This window comes from Drosophila melanogaster, chromosome X (genome assembly GCF_000001215.4).
Source record: "Drosophila melanogaster chromosome X".
NCBI classification, from domain to species: Eukaryota; Metazoa; Arthropoda; class Insecta; order Diptera; family Drosophilidae; genus Drosophila; species Drosophila melanogaster.
Genome location: NC_004354.4, coordinates 10190720 through 10212845, shown reverse-complemented (window position 1 = coordinate 10212845; position 22126 = coordinate 10190720). Strand labels below are relative to the sequence as shown.

Genomic DNA, 22126 nt, shown 5'->3' with positions numbered 1-22126 from the left:
TTTTAATTATAATAATAAAGTGCCTCAATCAATAAACAAATTATATAGACCAATAAACTTTTAGTGGCAACACTTATTCTTTTAATTCATTAGTCTGGCATCGCCAATTAAAAGCTTAAATTTTTTGTATATTGCTTTTGATCGTACATTAAAAATGATATTAAAAGAAAAACTATTTATTCCAAAAATTATAATTTAAAAAATGAAATTTCCTTTATTAGATTAAGACTTTGATTAATAACGGTGTGTTTACATGGCATAACCATGCGACCATTTATACTGTTATGAATCTGGTGTTTTTGATTTTGTTTAGTTTCTTTTTCAGTATTTCCTTTTTTATTAGATCCTTTTATTAAAGTTCGGAGTTTTTTCGTATCTCACGAATCTTTTACCCGCGCAACATTCAAAACTGGCGTTAGCGACTATTTTTAGCCACCGCGCTACCTGGTCACACTGGCACAGGCAGCACAACAACAAATTCCAATTGGAAATAGAAACGAAACAATGCAGATTGCTGCATTATTATACAAGTGAAGAAGAAGAGAGTGCCATTTTCGGCTGCTATTTGTGCACGTCTCTGTGACTGTGTGTGAGTGTGTGCGTGTCGCGTGTGTGCTCTGCGCTGAGGTGTTTGTTGGCGAACGACAGCGAAAGGCGACAAGCAAACAAACAAACAAACAAAACACACAGGACGTAAGTGCTTGCAACATTTACCCAAGTTTGTCACCCACTCGCGCCCTCTCTGTCGCACCTGCAGGCGAAACGCAGTTGCGAAAAACAACAGTGTTTCCCCATGTTTGTGTTTGTGTGCATAGATAGCTGTCTATATATTTTTCGCTCTGCTTATTTTCTATTTTGTTTTGTTATATCTTCTATTTTGCTTGGCTCTTCGTGTATGTGTATAGGTGTCTTAGCAAATTGCGCCTTTCAGTTGGAAAAACTCTGCAAAAAATAGAAACAGAAAGCTTGCCTTAAAGTTCATTCCTCACACACACAGCTGACTTTGTTGTGGAAAAAGGGTGTGAAGAAGAGAAGGATTTTCTGCTTTTTGTTTGTTGCACACATACAGGCCCGCATACACATGTGAACGAGCAGCTGTAGCGCGCATGTGTATGTGTTTGTGTATTTTTGTTTACCTCTCTCTCCGCCGTCACACTCTCACTCACTCTCTTCTCCGCTGTCTTGCCCTCTGCCTGCGTCGCGGTCGCCAGTGGCGTCGCAACGCAATATATTTCATGTTATTTCTGATAAGAGAACTAACCGCAATCGGTCTATATAAACATATATACAACAGATCCGATCCTTAGCTATTGACCCCAAGCTATAGCGGTGCGAGCGGAACGGCAACATCGCAAAGAAGCAGCGGCATAAGACAACAACAATGTTGGGTCGTTGCTCCTCTTTTTGCTTCTTCGCTTTCATCTTCTGCTCCTTTTGTTTTTTGTTACGGTACTTTTAGATACTTCGAAAAGTGTATACCCTTCGTACTATCTGATTCAGGCAAAATTATATGTAGGTTTTCTTGTCATCCGATCTTTATGATTAGTTGTCAATCTCAACTAATTAAGAATAAAACAAATAATTAAAAACCCATAATAATTCTCAAAAGTAATGTTCAGCTTAGTGAAGTAAATGACATTCTACTTGCGTTTTAAAATTTGTTTTCTAATTAGTTCGTTTTGTTTTTTGGAACCAATGCCCCAAACAATACCCTACCTTCTGGTCAAATAAAAACAAATACATAGCAAGCGGTGAGAAACAACGCAAAAGTTGACTTTTTGGCTAAGAAGAAGAAGCCGCAGACGAAGAACAAACAGTAAACAATAATCGGTCGCAAATGAAGTTCAGAGATTGTGGCAAATTATAATTACGGCCATTAATGCGTATTTCAACCAAGAATGACAACAACAAAGCAAACAGCTGATGGTGCAGATTAATTTAGCGGTTTTTTTTGTCGCTGGTTTTCATCTGTTGCAAGCGCTGTGCCGTTAGCTTTTTTGTTGCTTTCGTCGCGTTTTGGCATACAATCGCGTTACCGTTACACGTCTGCCGCTTGTTGGTGTTGTTTTTGCCAGCGCTCTTTGCACGCACAGTGGCTGTCACAAAAATACGACCCCTTGGATTCTTGGTAACTATTGAAACATAATAAGCCAGAATGTCATTTTTTTATTTTGCTTTGATGCTTGCACACTTGTGGCCTGCACTGTGGCACACACATTAAGTTGTAAGATGTAGGCAAAAGTCTTTTTGTAATTGTTGCTGCCCACGTTTGAAGCCAGGACTGGAAAGAGATGGTGAGAGTGTAATCAGATTAACACAGTTTACAGTTCTAACGGCACTTGCAGTTTGCACTCACCTTGCTTATTTTCATTTCTTCCCACCTCCTCCTGCCCACCTTGTTCGCCCCTTCTGTATTATTCTTCTGTCTTGATTGCAACTGTAAATTGCACGTAATTTGTTTGTTCATTGAGCACGCATTATGCGTTTCGTTCAATTGTTGCTTTCTGAGCTTTTCTAGTTTGTGTTCTTTTTGTATTTTGTCCTTTATCGCCGACTTTGCTGCCACCTGCTGCGTCGCAGTCGCCGTCGCTGCCGGCATCGGCAGCGCCACTCTGCTTCAGATTTTTTGTTTTGTACCAAAAGCAGCGTCATTTGCCATCCGCATTTCGCGCTGCGCGCTTTGCTTTTCGCTTGTCCGCTTTTTTTGTCGTGTGAAGAGAAGAAGCAGTGTGGTCAAGAAGTAAACAAAATAGCTAACGTTAAGGTGCAACAAATTGAATAGAAATCCGTTTGCTTCGGCCGAAATAATTGAGTAAAGCGAGCCAAAGAAATCGCCAAGTGAGTTTACGTTTTTTTTATCTACTTTTTTTCTGTGTGGTTCAGTGAACTTCTTGTTACTTTATAATAATCAAGTTGCCCCGGCAAAAGTGCTAATTAATTAACTAATTGAACAGAAGGGCGCAATTTGGATCTCTTTGTTGTCTGCGTTTCGAGTGCATTTCCCTTTTGCACCCACTCCCTCTCTCTCTCTCAATCTCTTCTCTCCTGCTCCCGCCGCCTCTCCTTCGTGCGCTCTTTGTTCTGCCCGTTCGCTCCTTTTGCATTTTCTTTGTTCAAGCCAACGGCGCAGGCAGCGGCGCAGCGTCGACGTCGGCAGCGGCAGCCGATTTGCATTTGGAGATTGAGCAGAAGGCGGCGTTGTGATAAAGAAGTGTGTGCAGCAGGAGGGGCGGATAAAGGGGTGTGAACAGCGGGGGACGGGACCCAATTATACATTACCTTTTCGCAGAGTAATCTCATGTTTAAAATTGGTAACTTGCATGTTAGTAACTTTTTTTTACAAAAAGTATTAAAAAAATCGTTATATTGTGTTATTGTTAAATTAACATGTTATGTGATGTTAGGAAACTTCACCCCTGCTAAAATTATGCACAATTATATTATACATAGACAGTCTGCCAAATTTGCAGGCCACCACTGTACCGCCCATTGATTTGTACCTGCCTAGTATCTATAGGTTTAATCGGTCATTGTCTGCGTCCGACTTCCTCATACCAAAACCCCTCTACATATTCCAATATACCGCTTATCAATCGGTAAACATCGACGCGGTCAGTGAATAACAATTAACTACTTTGACAGGAGTTAGTAGGAACAAAGACCGCATCAAAGGCGCGCATCTGGTATGAATAATAGATGGGAATCGGGAATCCGGACATTATTCATGGCCATTCGCATCCATTCATGGCTGCTTCGAGATCAGCTCCATTTAAATGGGGGCCCCCTACCTGGTCTCCAAATGGATTCATATTCAATTCTAATTTCGGTATTTACCGCATAGCGTTGCTATGCCCATTATTCATTTAGCACCCGAAAGCGCTAATAGAAAGAGTGTTCTCCTCGTAGGATAGTTCTTCACTGGGTTCTCCAGATCCATCTGGTGGATGTAGAACCACAGCCAAGGTGCAGTTCTGCATTCATTTCCATTGACTATAAAAAACGGTATAGTTGTGATTTACACCCATTAGTTCTGTACGTTAATGAACTTCCCAAAACACCTAGCGGCTTCACTGGTTAACCCGACGACGAAGACTGGAGAGGCGTCATCCGGGAGACCTTTGTTTCTTGCATCTCAATTTCCCTCGATTACAGGGTATACTTTGATTTGGCAAACTGGACTGTCTGTCTATTTCGCTATCTCATTTTTGTTGCGCTTTGTTTGGTTTCCGGGGCGGCAATTATCCATGTGTGTGTGGGTTGCCCACTGGAATTACCAGCGCCGGAGGCAAGGAGATTGCAAATGGAAATCAATAATGGAAAGGCCCCTGCCATATCTGCTAGCCATAGCCAAAGCCATATAGCCTATATTATGGGCCACTCTCTTACACTTGTTGTGTTCTGTTTTGTTGTTTCTCTGCTCTTCGCTGCGCTGCTCTGCTCTGCTCTGCTTTTCCTTGGCTCGAATTCAGCTTTTTGCATAACAGATATAACAAACAAACAAACAAACAAACACATGCATTATTAATTTCGCCTTTTGTTTTCCACTTGCAGTATTCTTTGGCTGGAATTCAGATATAGCCGGGGATCGGAATCGGGATTGGAATCAGAATTGGAAACGGAATTAAAATCATATATATTCGGATCAAAAATCGCGCGAGGCAAGTGACTTTAAACGCAGAAATCATTGTTCAATGACAGCAGTCGCGGCAGTTTTTACCGCTGTTGCTACTGCATCTGCTGCTGGTCACGCCCCTTCCGAATCCGCCCCCAAAGACGACCCCATTGCCTCGGATAAAGCCAAAGTGCACAGTTAACAAAGCCCCAAAGCAACCGAAACTGAAAGATTTAGTTGTGGTCCTGGTCACAAGGTAAGGAGTAAACACTAGTAACGCTTTCAATCACACTGACAATACTATCTATATGTATGTATATAAAACATTCTTCAAACCCAACATTAAACATTAAACATTTCACATTAGTTAATATATTAATTGGCTTTAAAAATGCTTGAAACACTCGTGAACCGACTAAACATCGCATTTTAAAACGAAAACTATGTAGGCTTGCACCACAACATCATTTCGGCTTACCCTACACCATTTTGTACATACAAGTTAAAGTGACTGTTTTGCTGTGAACCAATGACTGATTAGCAACTTCCTGTTTACAGAAAGAGGACCACTTTTAGGACAGACAATCGCAGGAGATTTGCAGTCTATAACGTTCGCATATAGAGGCCCAAAAGAGTCAAGGATATCATCAACGTCACGATGGTGAAGACGTTTCAGGCCTATCTACCGTCCACGAATCGGACATACTCATGTGTTCACTGCCGCGCCCACCTCGCCTCCCACGACGAGCTCATATCGAAGTCGTTTCAGGGCAGTCAGGGACCGGCCTATCTGTTCAACTCGGTGGTGAACGTGGCCTGTGGCCAGACGGAGGAGCGTGTGCTCCTGACCGGCCTCCATGCGGTGGCGGACATCTACTGCGAGTGCTGCAAGACGCCGCTGGGCTGGAAATATGAGCACGCCTATGAGTCCAGCCAAAAGTACAAGGAGGGCAAGTTCATCATTGAGCTGGCGCACATGATCAAGGAGAACGGCTGGGACTGAAGGGCTGTCCGTTTGGATGGGCTGATTAATCAGAAGCACACCCGTAACAGGAACAGCAGCAACAGCGGCGGCGGCGGCGGCAGCGGCAGGAAAAGCAGCGAGTTCACCACACAAAAAACGAAACACACACGCGGCAAATAAATTGCAGACAAAGAGTGTTTACAAAATGGCTAAAGTCTGGAAAATGCGAACAGAGAACACACAGAGAATAAAGAAGAGGACAATGAAAATGCGAGATCGAGTTTTAGGGTATCACACAATATATATATGCTATTATATAGTGCATAACTCGTCGTATCTTATAGAGCAAAACAAACAAATCAATTAAACACACAGATATACCGCACATTCGATCGAAAAACACACATTACATAAAAAGCTTGATTGGGTTTTTGGGAAGGATCTCTGCGCTGGCCGCCATCTAGGATTTCCGCACTTTCATTTCGATTACCATTACCCACTAATACCACTTTGTTTTCCTTTTACCATTTTGCGTTGCAAGTTTATTCAATTGTGTGTACTTTCTGTGCAAAATTAATTCGATGCCTTAATTCGATGATATCAAATATAAAACTGGCGAAAGCCACACGCAAAACAGAACTTGCACTGCCAATCAATAAGAAAAATGTTAAGCATCCAAAAAAAATAAAAAAAAAAAATACAGCAACAGCAAGAACCATTTGAAACACATGCGAAATCAAAAATGCGGAAAACAAATTGATAACACTCACCGATATACACAAACATAACACACTCAAACATTTATTAACGTAGTAGATATATTTAATAAAATTATTAAAATTAATAATTTAATGCAATTTTGCTTGAAACAAACAAAAACACACACGAAAAAGCGATATAAACTTAAACTACAAAATTTGTCAATGTGCAAACGTAAAGAACAAGCGAAAAATAAAGGCGGCAAGGTGCGCGTCTTCACCGCCAGGTGGCGTTCAGGTGATATCCGAATGACACTAAACACTCAAAAATGATGCACCGGTGTGCGGTGGAAAAAGGGGTTGGGAAATGAAAGAAATTATATGAAATACAAGCATATGACATGCCTAACTTTAATAAATGAATATAAATATACACTATATATATATATACATATATATATATATATGTATATTTATCTAAGAGAGAAATGCGTATTTATGTCGCAAAATATCGTACATTAATCAAATCGAAGGAAAGCTTGAAGCTAAGCAAGAAAATAAATATATGTATAGCGGCGGAAAAAGAAAAGAGCATATTTTTAAAGCGAAACGGATTATGAAATATAAATATGCAAAAAATAACTGCCAAGAACTATTTAAGTTAAATGATGTTCTCTAAGTAGTTATATTAATGTATCTGAGGAATATATTTTGTGGTAGCATTAAAACTAACTAGATTAAAACGAGAAACAAGAAAACCGAATACAACAGAATTCAATAAAAACAATTTCAGAAATCAAATCCCTTTCGAAAACGAGTAACATTGAAATCGCTAAAACTTATTTGTGTCCTTAATTTCATCTTCTTAAGCAATTGGCCGTACTTAAGCCCGATCTATATATATGTATATATATATATATATAGATATATATATATGTATATATATCATTCCAACATATAACCCAGTTTTGTCAAAGCTTTGAGCTTTGTTCGACCATTTAGGCATTGACTAATGTACTCCATGCATGTGATGCACCATGAACGAAACACAAATTTTGAAAACGGTTAACTGATGTTAGTATTTACATACATACATGCCACTATACATACTTGCATAAATACATAAAACGAGACCACCTTTACATTAAAAAAAAAAACAAAAACAAAATACAAAAACCTACAAACATCAAAACACATCCAAAACAGTCAGCGACATGAACCGCATGCAGCCGATTAAGATGTATTAAAATCTCAATTCAAGATTGCAATAAAGCGCATTTTTAGCTCAATTAATCGATGTTTTTATTCTTTGGGATGACGTATACAATATTTTATTTGTGTGTTTTCAGTGTATTTGTTATAACATTCGGTGTCTGTGTAATAAGTGTTACTTCTAGTCCACTTTCAAATTCTGATTTGTTTTTGTTTTAGTTGTAGTGTATGGTTTTGTGTATTGTCCACTTTCATACACAGCTGTATTTTAGTATTGTCACTGTAAGTAGTATTAATTGGCTTACAATAATCAAAGGAGATTGTGTGAACTGGCAAAACTAATTGTAAATCGCAATAGAAAACGTGCAAAATGTAACGTATGTAACTGTGTTCAACGATCCAAATCAACGCAGTATCAATTCGTGTTACCATCGTGTTACCATCCAGTGTCGTATAAAGAAAGCATCGTGTTCATAGGTAGTGAAAAATCTAGTCCCACACGTGGCGAATCATGATCAAACGTCGTTTCCTGGCTTAGATTCCTCGGATTCGGGCGAGGAATCAAGCCTTGTGCACTGCTGCTGTAACAATGTGTACTTTTACAGTCTAGTGTCATGGGTTTTGCAGCTTGATGATCCTCCGGAACTGGGTCGCCGATTGGTGCTCGTCCGGCAGTTATGGAGCATCGTGTTCATGAGTAGTGAGTAATTTTGTCGATCATTATCAACGTTGTTTCCTGGTTTGGATTCCTCGGATTCGGGCGAGGAACCAAGCCTTGTGCCGACATTTCGTCGGCAATGTAGCTGTAACGATGTGTACGCGCTTTGAGGTGACTGTACTTTTTTTAGTTTACTTTTAGTTTACTCACTTTTTTAACTGAAAAAATTTTGATACATTTCTGTAACTTGTTCGAGAAATGCGACTAGCTTGTAGCTCGAGTCGAAGGCAAATGAAATTTCTCTAGCCTAAAGGTCAAAATACAACTTTTGTTCCAAAAGAAAAAATGACAGTTAATTTCTCGGCCAACTAGATGTAGTTTTTCATATTGCGGGTTTTTTTTTTCGTGAAATTCATCTAGTCACCTTTGAAAATGGATTTTACATTTAGGTTTAGAGTACCACCCAAACACCATGTTATTGGGCATGACTGCGTAAAGAAGACGCCAGTCACAATGTTCTTATTGCATTCAATGCTAGCCATTGAGGGCATAAGAATGCTCACTAATCCTTTATGTCGTTTCCTTTTATTTCGCTCGAAAGGGAAAGAAATTGACATGTAACAGGAAGACAGCCAGTACGGGGAAAACCCTGCTCCTGCTCCAGTGAAACCTTCATTTTTTTTCCCCTCAACCAATTCTGACGTGGGTCAATTTAATTTGAAGAGATTGTATAGCTGAAATGACTGTATCTGTCACACGCCCAACCAAACTGAATAGGAGGGGGCCACATTGTCTTGTCCTTTTTTTTTTGGGATACGAATATTCACCCACACACAAACATCCCTGGAGGTGTTAAAGGGAAAGTCCTCTTTCTTTCACTTTTGAGATGGAGCGAAAGGTCTTGCGTTTGATATTTTCCTCAAACCATTTTTGCTCCTCTCAGCAGTTTCATTACTATACATTTTTTTCATTTGAGTCGGTGAAAGTATAAAATTCGGATGTCTCGATTGTAGATCCAAGTTTGAAATTGAAATTGAAAGAAATTACCTGTTTATATTTAAAGCATTTTGGCAACACCGCGAATGAATGATATTGCACACGTTAACTACACAACCGCTCACATGAGTTTGGTTAACTCTTAAAGTCGCATAATAATTTAACAGGAATCAAAGGGATAACAATGGCAATAGAGGCCACAGTCATTACTACTGATGATGTCCCTCGCCGTGCACAAACTTCTGATTTACATGGACCTTTGGGAAGTGCAAAAAAAAAAAAAAAATGAAGGGAAACTACAAAACTACAGACCGGAGTTGGCTTCGAAGAACTTTTTCGACCAGACAACAACTAATGAATGATGCAACAATAAGGAATCGCATTGGCCAAGTCGGCAAAACTCGACACTCAATTGGGAAAAGAGGGGGGGGGGGGGTTGGGGAGAACTGCAGGGAAATGCACAAAGCGTATTCGGTGTGTGTGGTAAAGTTGGTTTTTTCGAAAACTCTGAGAGAGAAAAACATTTCCTGGTCTCGTTCGTTTCGTTTCGTTCGGCTTGTCCCCCTTTTCGGTTTGTAAGCATTTAATTAATATTGAAAGCGACACATAAAAGGCTTAAATGCCCAGATCCCCAACTGATGCACACATGGCAGCCACGGAGGCCCAGATCAATCCGTGGAGTGCAGCCGGGGCATCCAGCAGCAAGCAGGCCAATCATTTTTTCCAGCACCATGTCAACGCAACACACATGAACTGGCTGACTGACTAGCAGAGTGAATGGTTAGCTAGAAGGAATCGTAGAGCGGTCGATGCACTGAAAGAAATGATTTTTTTCAGCATTATTTCTCATCTTTTCTAATATATAACTGGATGCAACAATTACAATTGATTGCGTCCGAGAAGAATGTAATGTAAGCATCTATTTAGAAGCCTTGTAGGTTTAAACAATCTTCTCATTTCTTTGGTACTTCCCAATTTCTGGCAGTGTTTATTGGGAATGTTAGTTGCAGCGTTGGGGCAGGTTGGACTGCAAGTCAAAAGTTGGCTGGGACCTTGTCCTGTCATCACTTCAGAAGTCTAATGGGCGCGTCAGTGTTCGCCGAGCGTTCAGTTTCGGTGCAGTTAGTTGACAGCGAGTGTTCCGGAATATCCAAGACCCTTCCTTTTTTTCGGGGAGAGGAAAGGGGTATATCTGCCATGGATGGCAGTCAGTCGCTTCTGTCATATGCACTGTGCCCATCATTCAACCGGCTCTTCAGTCCGCAACATACACTGGCACACACAATCACACTAGCACATCAGTTGAAAGGAGAGTCCACAGTGGCTCAATCATCGCTGATACGCCCAAAAAAACCCCCCTTTTTTGAAGGGGACTTAAACCGTTCGCTCCCCCCCCCCGCTCCCCCTCTTATCCACCGACCACTTGTGATGCGCTTTTTGGCCCCTCCGGCTTTGTGAGAACTGACTCTGGCCCATTTGTTTCCGCTAGCACTTCTCGCATTCCTCAGCGATTCATGGCTTGGCGGTCGAAAATCGACGTGGCGAACGCTGGGTTTGACACTTGGATCCGACCAACGGCTTACTGAACTGGAGCATATTGCAATCCATATGACCGAAATGGGTCGGCAAATTCAAATGCACAATTGTTTAATTGTTTAAAAGGCATTTGTGAAAAGAAGTGAGTATTCTCCATGGTTTTGTATGGATTTGTAGCATGGTACGAAAAGAGTGTTTTTGCGCACTTTTCGATCTCATTTCCTTAGATCGAAGAGTGCATTTTTGGCCCAAGGGTCGCCGTTCAGGAAGCTCTCAAAAATTTGTGTCGCCCTTGGCGGCTTTTAACCAAGTACCAAGTATGTGAACTGAGTGTGTGTGTGTGAAAAAGCGCATTGCGACGCTGGCTGGGCGATATGCCCGAAAAAGCCAGCCCACCATGTAAGCCAGCTAACGTGCCCCACCCGATTCAGTATGCCCCATTCCAAGTGTCATAAAGTGACAAATCCATCAACGGCTCGGATGTGAAATGATGCAAGGCGTGCGCAATTTGTCTCGCCTGAAACGAAACGAAACGGAACCGGAATGAAATGAAACGCAATGGAAATGGAAGCGGAGAGGTGGGATTTCCTGGCAATTCAATTTGGGATTCCCCCGAGGAAGAGGAGGCTAAAACTCCTACCACATTGAAACTAAATGAAATACGATGAAAAATCAATCGTTACATTTATCAAATTAGCAAAGACATTTTCTCACGAAACTTTGATCTTTAAAAATTAATTTGAGTTGGAGAGCTTATTGTGCCAGTTGGTTCGCTTTACACTAATTTCCCATTTGCGATATGCATTTTGCACCAATGTTGTTCTTTCGGGAATTTTAAATTCCAAATGTTCAACGCAAATATTGAACAAGTGATGTATGTATATGCACAGCTCGGTGCCCCTTACTTCACACCCGATTCGAAACTAAATAAATATTTTTATTGTGTTTGTTTGAATTTTATTTGCCTGACTGCTGCCACTGCAAGCCAATATAAATATATACATATATATACGGATATATTCGCACAGACATGTGTTTTTTTTTTTTTTGCCAACTAAATTGAGCGTAAACTTCCGTGCCTTACGCCGCTTTATTGGCTATGTCGAGCACACAATCCCCTTTATAGGTATGTCACTGTGGCCGGCAGTTCACATAGTGACGAAGCGCACCAGAAGAGTGTGTGAAAAAACGCATCGATTGACACCTCATTTGTTAAAATCCAATGCTCCTCACCACGGAAAAAGTGATGGGAATTGTTAGCATTGACAATTTGACTGACAATTTGTTAGCTGTTTAAAATATTAATTTAGCAATCACTAATTTTTCAGCAAGTAAAGCTAAGATAGCTCTTTATAAATATCTTTTTCTTTGTTTTAAATATATATTTTTTCGAAGTGCACTCATGAGATATGTTGTAGCCATGTTTGGCCATAAGCCGTTTATGCCCTGATTTATTATGGGCCAACAAATCACCGACATGATGGCTCAAAGCCCACCCTTCTTTCACTCCACTTCACTCCACTGCACCACCCCATCTCGCATGAATCTCGGCTGGGTGCATTTTTAATGGTTTTCGTGGAAAGGCTGATATGATATTTGCATTGTGCCCGGGGCTTCTCGAAGGAAGCCATCAAATTCAAGTTCAATTCGGTGGCGAACACTTAAAGTTCAGTCGCAGCACATGGGAGTACATCCATCGCACACCACAAAACAGTGGTGTGAGTGGTGTGAGGGAGGGGGGGGGGTGGGGGTTGGTGCCTCTGACCCCCCAGTGGCAACCAGGTGCCACTGAGGCTGCGGCAAAAGTGATGATGACAGGGGCAAATGGAACTTTCGTGTATTATTATTACTTGTCTTTAATGCTGTTTTCTTTTTCGATGCCCTTGCTTTAATGGAAAACCTGAAAATGAGTGAGTTCCCTTTGCTTTCAACATCTTTTTCCCAAACCCAATCGAGCAAAAAGACTCTTTAAAAATTTCCTAAAGTGTGAAAGCATTTGCGAGCAATCAGCTGCGATCAATGGGCCATAAAAATCAACATTAAATTGGTTTAAGGCAATAACATTTAGAGGGAAATAGATTTTTCGTCCAAAGGAAGCTTCAAAAATGATTTATACATTTATAACGAAAGTAAATCGTGCATTATTAAAGAGAAAATATATTAAGTATAGTATTATTGAAAATTGAAATTATCCCTCGCATTCTCGTCCTGCGAACTACTTCACACACTAAGGACGATGGCTGTAGGGCTGTAGGGCAATGTGGCAATGTGGGAAAATGGCTGGAAAAGCGTACGAAGAACGCAGTGATACGAAAAGTGTTGAAAATGAAATCTCGTGTACGCATCGAGAGCATAAAACGTGCATTAAAATCTGTCATTTACATTGGTAAAGGCGTGAAAAATTGGCTAAGTCCAACCCGCAACCCGCTGCTCGCTCCTTTGTCTCCAAGCCCCCCGGATTTTCCACACTTTTCCCCGCCTTTCTCTTTCGCCCTTTTGTGTGTTTGCTCCCCTGGCGAAAAGTTGGAAAAGCGCTGACGAGAACTCGGTTTGCCTTTGGCTGTCGCAGCATCGCTTTTCTCTGCTTACAACACCACGCCCCTACAATTTTCTCATTTCCCCCGCCCCCCTGCACCTGCCCACCATTTTGGCTTCAACTCTTTTTTCGCTTTGAATTTGCTTTATGAGAAATTTATAATATCCCTTGGCCCACCCCCCAACTTGAAGTCGAACGGAACTTGTTTGTTAACCGGAGTAAAATCGGGGCCGGAAGAAAAAAAATAAAAAAGGAAGGGGTCAGCGAAACGGCCAACCAGTTAACATGGACTCAATTTTTTCAAATTTAAATTACTTTCTTTAAAGTGTATTATGTATTAAATCCTACTCCATGTGCCATGCAACCTTTTATCCGATTTTTATTTTGAAAATTACGGATAATACACTAATAAATTAGCTATCTCATTTGGGCCAAAAGGGGCGATAGAAAAGTCAATCCACCCAAGTGGCTTGAAAAGCGGAACTCAAACTCTAGCCATACATTTAAGTTGATTAATTAGCAAGCGGATTGCGGATATCAAAATGGATTAACTGCAAACCCTTCAGTAGCAACTTTTTCAGCAAGCAAAAACATTTTAATTAAAATGCCATTGCGTATACGCAGCGTGGTTAAAAATTCAGGCGCTGAAAATGTCGGCACTTCCAACTAATTTAAAGTTACCAGTAGGGGCCACAATTATCAAGTGAGCATTAAAAATAATAATTATGTGTCAGGAGAACAGAATTAATTTCGAGAGCGATGACAAGGATTGGATAGGATCTGGCTAATTTGACAAATCAACATGGCTAGCCGCAAATGCCCCCTCAAAAAATATAAACCGAAAGTGAATCAGATACTTGAATCTTAGCCTGCCGGCTGTGAAGCAATTACATTTAATTATCAGAGCGTTATGCAAATGTTGTCTGGCTCTTAAATAACAAGATTGTAGAAAGCTGCAGAGGAGCGAGCGGTTATCGCCATAAAAGATGTCCGAAAATTAAAAAGAAATCAAATGCGGTGGAGTGTCAGTCTTGCCGGTTTTACATTTTCACTCGCCCACCAAAAACATCACAAAATTCTTGTTTGAGGTCGTTGAAACAGCGTGACAGAGTCTGTTGCCTTTTTCCTTGTTTTTTTTTTCAGGGGCGAATCTGCCGAGAGGACCACATGGACGCCACTGGCGGAGAACTGAAACCGCAGCTGGGTTGGTTGGTGGTGGCAGAGTAACAGATGGTTGCATATTCTGCCACACTGTCTGCCAATGACGGGAATTTAATTTTGAATTCGAAAATCGGAAGTGCTGCGGTTCATTAACTATGGCAGCTTTAGTATCATACATAAATTCTAAGGCACATTCCAATTCAATTAGAATAATTCGCTTAGATATTTGCGTTTATAATCGTCTACGAATTATAGCATACATTTTCCAATACTTACTTAACCCAATTAAATATTATATTTTTGGCACGACTTGTATACATGATGCATTTTTGCATAGTGCATGTTTCTGTGTAGAAATTCTGGTCTTGCTGTCATTTTTTCTTTGGTAAAATTGCAACTACTAGTTATGTTTGTTTATTACACACAACCGGATTGCTCATATTCCCTGTTTCCCAACTATTCCGCCTGCAAGGCATCAGGCGGGGCCACATGGCGTATGCTTAATTTTGTTGCCACTTTGACAACTTGACTGCCTGCCCCTAGGCAATATACGACATACGTGTGTGTGCGGTGTCTGCTTGTGTGGGTGGCTAGCTGCCTGCGTAAGTGAGTCTGTGTTTGCTGACCAGAGGACAGAGGACAGTCGAGTCGAGAGCCGGAGTTCTGTAGGAGATGGGTTGAGGTAAGTCGGGATGAGCTGAAATAAGGTGTTGTCTGCTAGCAATTAAAAGGACTTTATAACAAGTACATTAAAATATACCTTGAAAATGGGGATATCCTGTGGAAAAGCGCAGGGCCAAAAGGACGAACGAGCCAACAAACAACCTAATTAACTTGTCAAAAATTCAGACTCTGCTCACCGGTCCCAAAAGCAGAAAAGGCAAAGGAACGGGACATAAAACAAGAAAAAAATTAAAAAATGGAAAACAAAAGAAAAGTGAAGTGAAGGAAAACAAACAAAGGCAATGGCAGTTATGCCCGCTTTCGCCTACGTGCCCAGCTTAGGGTTCTATTAAAATTTCAATTAAATATTTTCCTTTTTCCGCACGCCCGACACCCCAAAATACCGGCAACGCCAGTACTTATGTGCTTTAATTATTGTATTTATAATTATTATAATTATGATTGCGAGACAGCGACCCTGCGGCAATTGGTTGAAAACTTTGAGAGGAATTTCACAGCAAAAGGAAATGGCGCGGCCATTTCGCACGCAAATGTTTAATTATTGAAAATGCCTGGCTGAGGAAAACAGAATGTGGCAGCAACGTGTGCGCTGAAAAGTCGAGGAAATCCGACTGGTTGCTGAGACAACAAAAATCTGTTTACGTGATTTTCTTCATCTACGTTTGTGTGTTACTTTGTCGCACATCGCAAAATGAAAGCAATGAGATAAAGAAGATAAAGAAAACTGAGGAAAACTATAGCTATAGTACTTGAAGAAAAATTGGTCGCACTTCTTTAAAATGGGATAAAACTATAACCAGATTTTGAAAAGGAAGTTCTGAACAGGGAGTTCTTTCTCTCTGTTGGTAACTAAAAATTGATCTAAAAAAGTTTGCTTAGCTGAATTTTCTCGCAGTGCATCGAGACGTTCGCAGACAGCCTCATGGTTGAACTGAAACAGCGACAAAGACAAATAGACAGACAAACCGACGGACAGACGAGGCCACACACGTAGGTGCAAGAAATCCCGCTGCACTTGGCACGACCAGGAAAATGTCGCTGGAGGGAGCACGAGGGCTCCTCGTCCTGTTCCCTGTCGCTTCTTCAACGCTTTGAAACGAGCGCCGCAAGCAGTTTGCCTTCAACTTGAGTCCTCAACCCCCTCCCTCCCACCTGGACGACACTGATGCACTGAAAAAAATGATTCCAAAAAGTATTTTGATAAAAACACGTTTAAAACACAACGTGGGAATATTATAGATACGTAGGGAATCCTTTAGATACATATGTATATTCTTTATAGCTACATATATATTGGCAAAGGTAAAGCATTTAAGTAAGAAATAATTTTCAGTGTGATGCAGTTGCTGTGCGACTTTGCCTTAAGTCGGCGGTTTTGGCAGCGCCACTCCCTTTCTGCTGCAATGTCTCCATTTGGCTGGCTGTCTGCTGTTCGGCTACGTGTCTATTCAAATTTTCACCAAGATACCAAGATACCCTGTAACCGGCGGGAAAGATCGCTGCTACCGCATACAGACACCATTTGATTTAACTTTGTTTCGGGCGAAAACTTGTGGCAACCGAAACTGCCTTCAAAGTTAAAAGAAAGAGATTCGCAAATTGAATTGGAATTATTTGGCAAGCAACGTAGCCCACTATATATGCTATATATATATATAAAAACACACATAAAGCGCAATGGAGTGTGGCAACATTTTATGCAAATCAACTGACAGATTTTCACCTCTGGCACGTGAGCAAGAAAATTGCAAAAAACCCAACAACAACAACAACAACGACAAATAAAAGAGTTGCATTAGAACGTTGGCGTAATTGAAATACTGCAGCGACAAAATGCAGCCGTCTCTCTCTTACCGACTATGCCCGTCTCTTTCTCGTCAGGGACTTAATACTCCTGCTTGCCGTTGATTTGTGCGTGGTCGTTATTCGATAAGCGTTTAAGTAATTAAATGCACGCCCGTTGCGATTGATAAACGAGCCGTTGTGCCTCTCACTCTACCTTGTACCTCCTAATATAACCGTCTCGCTCTGATCGGCAGAACAGAGAATTTAATGGAATATGCATACATATATATATGTTTGATATATGCATGTACTGCGCTGGGGACACATTTCGTTCGTATGCAAATCAAGTCTGATATTGTTAAGGTGATAATTTCTTGAAGACCAATCTGTAATTTGCATCTTAATGGGAAATGTGACCTTTTCATGTTCAGATTGAACATTATCTATATGAATGCTATAGTTCCAAATTGTACGCAGAGTGGATAAATGTCAGAATACGCTTTAATAACTAATGATCTTAAAGTAGTCTTTCTTTTATCTAACTGAACATTTGTTTGAAAACTTTACTGGGAAAAGTGCGTTAATTGTTGAATATTTGATATGCATTTTTAAATGGCTGCCAGTAGCGAGTTTCCCATGCCAAGAACAAAATGCGTGTCTGTGATTATGCGTAAATAATAAATTGTTGCTTTATTGAATTTCATTCCATTAAAATGTTACCACATAATGAGATGTGTATACATGTATATGTTGGTGTGTTCTCTGTGTTGTGTTTTTCCTTTTTTGTTTTATTTTTGTTTTTTTTTTTTTTTTGATAAGCTGATACCTTTGAATGTTTTTACGCTCTGCCTCCCATTTTCCTGTTTTATTTTTATATATATCAACTCAAATTCCAATTAAATTACACAACAACAAACAAACGGCGTACGATTCTGCGAATCCGGAAAATCGAAATCGGTGTTTCGCTTTCTTTCCCTTAAAACCAAATTGTTTAAAGTTGAAAGTTTCAAGTTGAGCCAAAAAGATTTGTTCTTATCAGAACAAAATTACTTTTATGAATCCAGTTTAAGAATAATTTTGCCACTGCGCTTAGTTTTAATTGCTTGGCGCTTTTTTTTTTTGTTGCCATTTTTTCCTCTTCACATTTCGCTTTTGATATGTTAATTACACCGCATTGCACTCTCTTCGCCACTTTCTCCACGACTTTCTTTTGCCCGCTCCTTTATCCGCCTTGCTTATGAAATTTTCATTTCCGCTCACATACTTTGTGTCAGTGTGCGTGTGTATAAACTCGTGATTCGACTGAAGCTGTGGAAATGCATTTTTGTTAGTTGTTTTCTTTCTTTAATTTGTCTACACAAAGTATATTTAATTTCTTAACTTTTCGACTTCTTTTTGGGCAAAATCTTTCAGAGTTTTCAATCTTCTTCCTTTTGCACATTTATTTCTTGTTTTTCTGTTGCAGCTATTCGTTTTTTCTGACTGCTAAAATTATGACATATTTAACATAAATAAATTTCATATTTTGCCATACTTTTAAATACAAAATAATTGAAAGTATACTTTCAAATGAACTAAAATATTCACAAAATGTCATTAAACTTATCGTTTAAAAAAAAATATTTTAACATCTAAAACTGTCTTTTCTTTAACTTGATATGTAGTTATACTTTTTCTTTCTTCTTCAACTATTTGTAGTTTTGTGCAACATTGTTATTTGTTTTCTGCTCAAATTGAATTTTTCTTTATTTCGCTTTCATTTTTTTCTCTTAATTTTGAAACCTATTTCGATGGATTTTGCGTGCAAGGGCGATAGGAAAGCATTAAGTGTGTTTGTGTGTGGAGATCAGTGCTGTCATTCTGGCCTACATTTATCCTTCTTTCGGAAGAAACATAAAATGCTTCATGTTCTGTTTCTATATGGCCAGTATTTCGAAATGTTTAACAAAGGTATCAAAAAGTATGCAAGAATAGAAGTTAAATCATGAATTCAGATACATATATATTATTTTAAATACGTTGTCCATTTTTGTTGCATACTTTTGGACACATTTATAACTTGTGAGAATTCGTAATACATTTTTTATAATAATAACTTTTTTCAACTTTTGTTTTCTGAATTCTCTAATTATTTCATCTTTTCATCTTGTTGAAGAGGCTCTTTGCTAACAATTTCTTCTAATTTTCAGCTACTTTACACCGAAAAGCAATGCTTTCTAAAACTAAATAATATCCAATCGAAACTAAGGTGAAAATGATTATATTTTTGTCGGTTATCACTTTTTGATTTCTAACAGCTCTTTGAGTGTGTCTGTGTGTGTGTGTGTATTCGTGTTTATGTATGTGTACGTGTTTGTCTACAAGTGTTTTCGCTATTTATACAGAAAAAAAGGGGTTTCGCTTAACTTTAGTTTTACATTTTTTTTTTTTACTTTATTTAATCGTTTTCTTTTTCTAACGTTTATCGTTTAATGTTTTTTTTTTATATATATTCACCACACAAAAAAAATCGTTTTCGACAATTATCTCTATATATCCTTTGATTCGATTCTGCCTTTCCCGTGTAAAACATAAAACACCAAAAATAATACATCCGAAAGCGGCGACTATAATATAGTTCTAGAATTATGCTTAGATTTTGAGTTGGTAACAAGTCTGGAAAGGGGAATTTACATTTTTCAATCGCATTTTTATTTAAGGGGAGGAACGCCTTGATTAGTGGCTCGAAAACTGAAATTCGAAAGAGATTTCCTATTCAATTTACTTTTATTTTGGTTGAAACGAAACAAAAACCTTATTTTTATAATATCAGTCGCGGAAGTTTTCAACTTAATTTTTTACTTTCAATTTGCTAAATTCTCAATTTGACCGAAAATATTCAAAAAGAACTAGTTGTGATTTATACTGATATTAATTATTTAAAAGCTCTTTGCCTAAGGAGTTTTTGTATTCTAGTTTTGTATTTTAGTTTGCCGTTAATTTCCCTTTCCATTCGTTGCTACCAACTCATCGTTAAATTTTCCATTACCATTCATCTTAATCTTCAGCTTTTCCAGCTTTTCCATTGCTGCACAAATTCGCGGCTTAAGGCATCGGAAAGTGATTCTGCTCAAAGTCTTTGTGTCGCTCCGCCAGCGATTTCTCCAGCCGTCGATCCGTGATGGCCACGAATGGCAGACGCGACTGTTTACCTCTACTGCTGCCGACGAAGCCGGAAATGGCGGGTCCACCAGCTCCGCCCACACCAATGCCATCTACCACGCGATGGTAAACAAAGGAGTTCAGTGGGGATGGATCTCCTCTTCCACCACCTCCTCCGCCACCTGTCCCTCGACCGGCTGTTCCGGCTGCTCCTACTTCGGTGGTTCCTCCGCCAGCGGGCTTTTCCGTGGTATTACCCGTCTCCAAACGTGGCCAACTACTTTGACCCCTGCCCGCCACATTCGCCACGAACTGGGCACTCCGGCTGCGACTGCGCGGTGTGCCCAGAAAGCTGCCGGCGATGGCTGGATACGATGGTAACTTGAAGAGCGCTGGTTTCGGCGTAGTTGTTGAGGCTGAACCTACCGGTTGATTGTTTCGCGTCTTTCCCGCCTTACTGGCCATTTCCCGCTGCCAAAAGTCCAGAGTTTCGGGTGCCGGATCTGTTTCCTCGCCAGAGACAACGGTTGCATCTTCCTCGGGCAACTGATTGTTGGGCAATGTTGTTGTAGTCACTGCGATTGATGGCTGCTGCTCCTTGGCCACGGTAACCTCCTCTTTGGGCGTCGATTGTGTTGTACTATATCTGCTCTTTTGCTGGGCAAATAAATCCTCGAAACGCTGATGTTGGTGGTAACGTCGCCTCTTTTCCTTCAGATACTCATCGTCCAGTCGCACAGTTTCGGTGCTGCCCAGAGGATTTCCAGGACTCAGAGTTGGTGTGGGTAGCGTGCCCTCCAGTAGATTGAGTAATTGCTTGTTTCGCCGATTATACTTCTTGATATACGGTGGCAGATTGGCCTCTTCACCACGCTCCTGTTGCGCCTCCTCCAGTTCCGCAGCACTCTCATAGTCATCCTCATAGTCGCTATAGAGTTCGGGATGCGTTTCGCGATAGTGCTCGTCGTAGACCTGGAACTGCACCCTGGCTAGATGGGGCCATTTGGCATAGTATCTCTCGAGATGTTCCAGTTCGGTTATTTGATGACCAAGTTGAGTTTTCGGTGGTGGCAACGGTGGTGTGGGCGGTGGCGGTGGGGCACTGGGGGCACCCATTCCCACAGAAGTCTTCCGCTGATAGGGATTACGAGGACGTGATTTCAGATGACCTAACTTCTGGTGGCTGTGACTGTGATGATGGTGGTTGTGCGCCCCATTGTGATTGTAACCATGATGGTGGCTGTGATGATGGTGATTGCCCAGATGTTGGCCACTATGATGGTGATGATGGTGGTGATCCTTTACCGGCGGATCACTTTTAACGCCATTTCGCAAAACCGGACTGATACGGCGATACCAATTGCCATTGTCATGGGCAATCAAACGCTCCATTTCTGTGTGATGCTTCAGATCCACATCCAGCTGCTGCTGATTGTCGTAGTAGTTCACCTGACCCTCGTAGAAGGGTTTCCCGGTGGCCACCAAAGGTCGTTGAGGTCGCAATCCGATCGCAAAGATCGGTGCAGAGTGTGTGGATCTTTCCCGCTCCTTCTGCAGCTTTTGGAGATGCCTGGTTGAGATGGTGGCCGCTGGAGCGATTTCTGGCGGAGATGTCACCTCCATCTTCGGATGCTGCCTCTTCAGATAGTCCTTGTACCGCTTCTTGTGACTCTTGTGCCCAGTTCGCTGGCGACTCCTTCGCAGCGCCTTGAAGCGTTCAAATGCCGACGAGGGGCTGGCGGTGACAGTGGGCGTGGTCGTGCTGGCTGTGTAGCAAAATAAAAAAATAAAGAAAAAAATCTTTGTTAGTCTCGGCACGCTTTTTAGGGCTCGGAAGTAATAGATTTCTATTAGGCCAACGGACAACAAGAGCTTCTTTTATCCAATGCCCTGCAAATAGGCAAAAGGGTAGCATGAAATACGCAATGAGTTTGACAAACATAAGAAAATATCTTTAAAAACTGCACATCGAAAATGCATATCAAATTGTGATAAGTTTGGATTGCATATGAATAATATGCAAAAACTCCCCCTTACCCATAACTGCACTTTCGAATAAATAGCTCTTAGATTCTTTGGGTATGAAAATTCTATTCCAGGGTATTCAAGGCATTTGCTGCTTATCTCGCCCTTATTTCTCGTT

At 40.6% G+C, this 22126-nt stretch overlaps 2 protein-coding genes, 2 long non-coding RNA genes and 1 other non-coding gene across 10 annotated transcripts in view; 2 read left to right on the top strand and 3 right to left on the bottom strand.

Annotated features, from left to right (window-relative positions):
* Positions 1-471: 471 nt before the first annotated feature.
* Positions 472-7554, top strand: Ypel (Yippee-like). 5 transcript variants are annotated; one of them, NM_132381.4, is made up of 3 exons: positions 472-693; positions 4552-4868; positions 5171-6253. In NM_132381.4, the coding sequence occupies exon 3, from the start codon at positions 5271-5273 to the stop codon at positions 5613-5615; it is 345 nt and encodes a 114-aa protein (NP_572609.1). In that variant the 5' UTR covers positions 472-693; positions 4552-4868; positions 5171-5270; the 3' UTR covers positions 5616-6253. The 5 variants fall into 5 exon arrangements, with proteins under 5 accessions (NP_572609.1, NP_001259394.1, NP_001096936.1 ...); NM_001272466.1 differs by lacking the exon at positions 472-693 and adding an exon at positions 2663-2838 and having other exon boundaries at positions 5171-7554; NM_001272467.1 differs by lacking the exon at positions 472-693 and adding an exon at positions 2966-3322 and having other exon boundaries at positions 5171-7554.
* Positions 2210-2665, bottom strand: lncRNA:CR43899 (long non-coding RNA:CR43899). The gene is made up of 2 exons (NR_073645.1): positions 2357-2665; positions 2210-2281 (listed from the first exon to the last, which is right to left on the bottom strand). It is a non-coding gene; the product is annotated as a long non-coding RNA:CR43899 (long non-coding RNA).
* The window catches only part of asRNA:CR44894 (antisense RNA:CR44894), a 94235-nt gene continuing 76380 nt past the window's right edge, over positions 4272-22126 (top strand). For both annotated transcript variants that reach the window (NR_123853.1, NR_123854.1), the window contains exon 1: positions 4272-4868. This is a non-coding gene — a non-coding RNA (antisense RNA:CR44894). The remainder of the gene's footprint in view (positions 4869-22126) is intronic.
* Positions 7557-8446, bottom strand: lncRNA:CR32690 (long non-coding RNA:CR32690). The gene is made up of 2 exons (NR_037725.1): positions 8355-8446; positions 7557-8289 (listed from the first exon to the last, which is right to left on the bottom strand). It is a non-coding gene; the product is annotated as a long non-coding RNA:CR32690 (long non-coding RNA).
* The window catches only part of CG43902 (uncharacterized protein), a 36904-nt gene continuing 32286 nt past the window's right edge, over positions 17509-22126 (bottom strand). The window contains exon 4 of the mRNA NM_132380.2: positions 17509-21749. Within this exon, the coding sequence (NP_572608.2) occupies positions 19927-21749 (1823 nt within the window). The 3' untranslated portion in view covers positions 17509-19926. The remainder of the gene's footprint in view (positions 21750-22126) is intronic.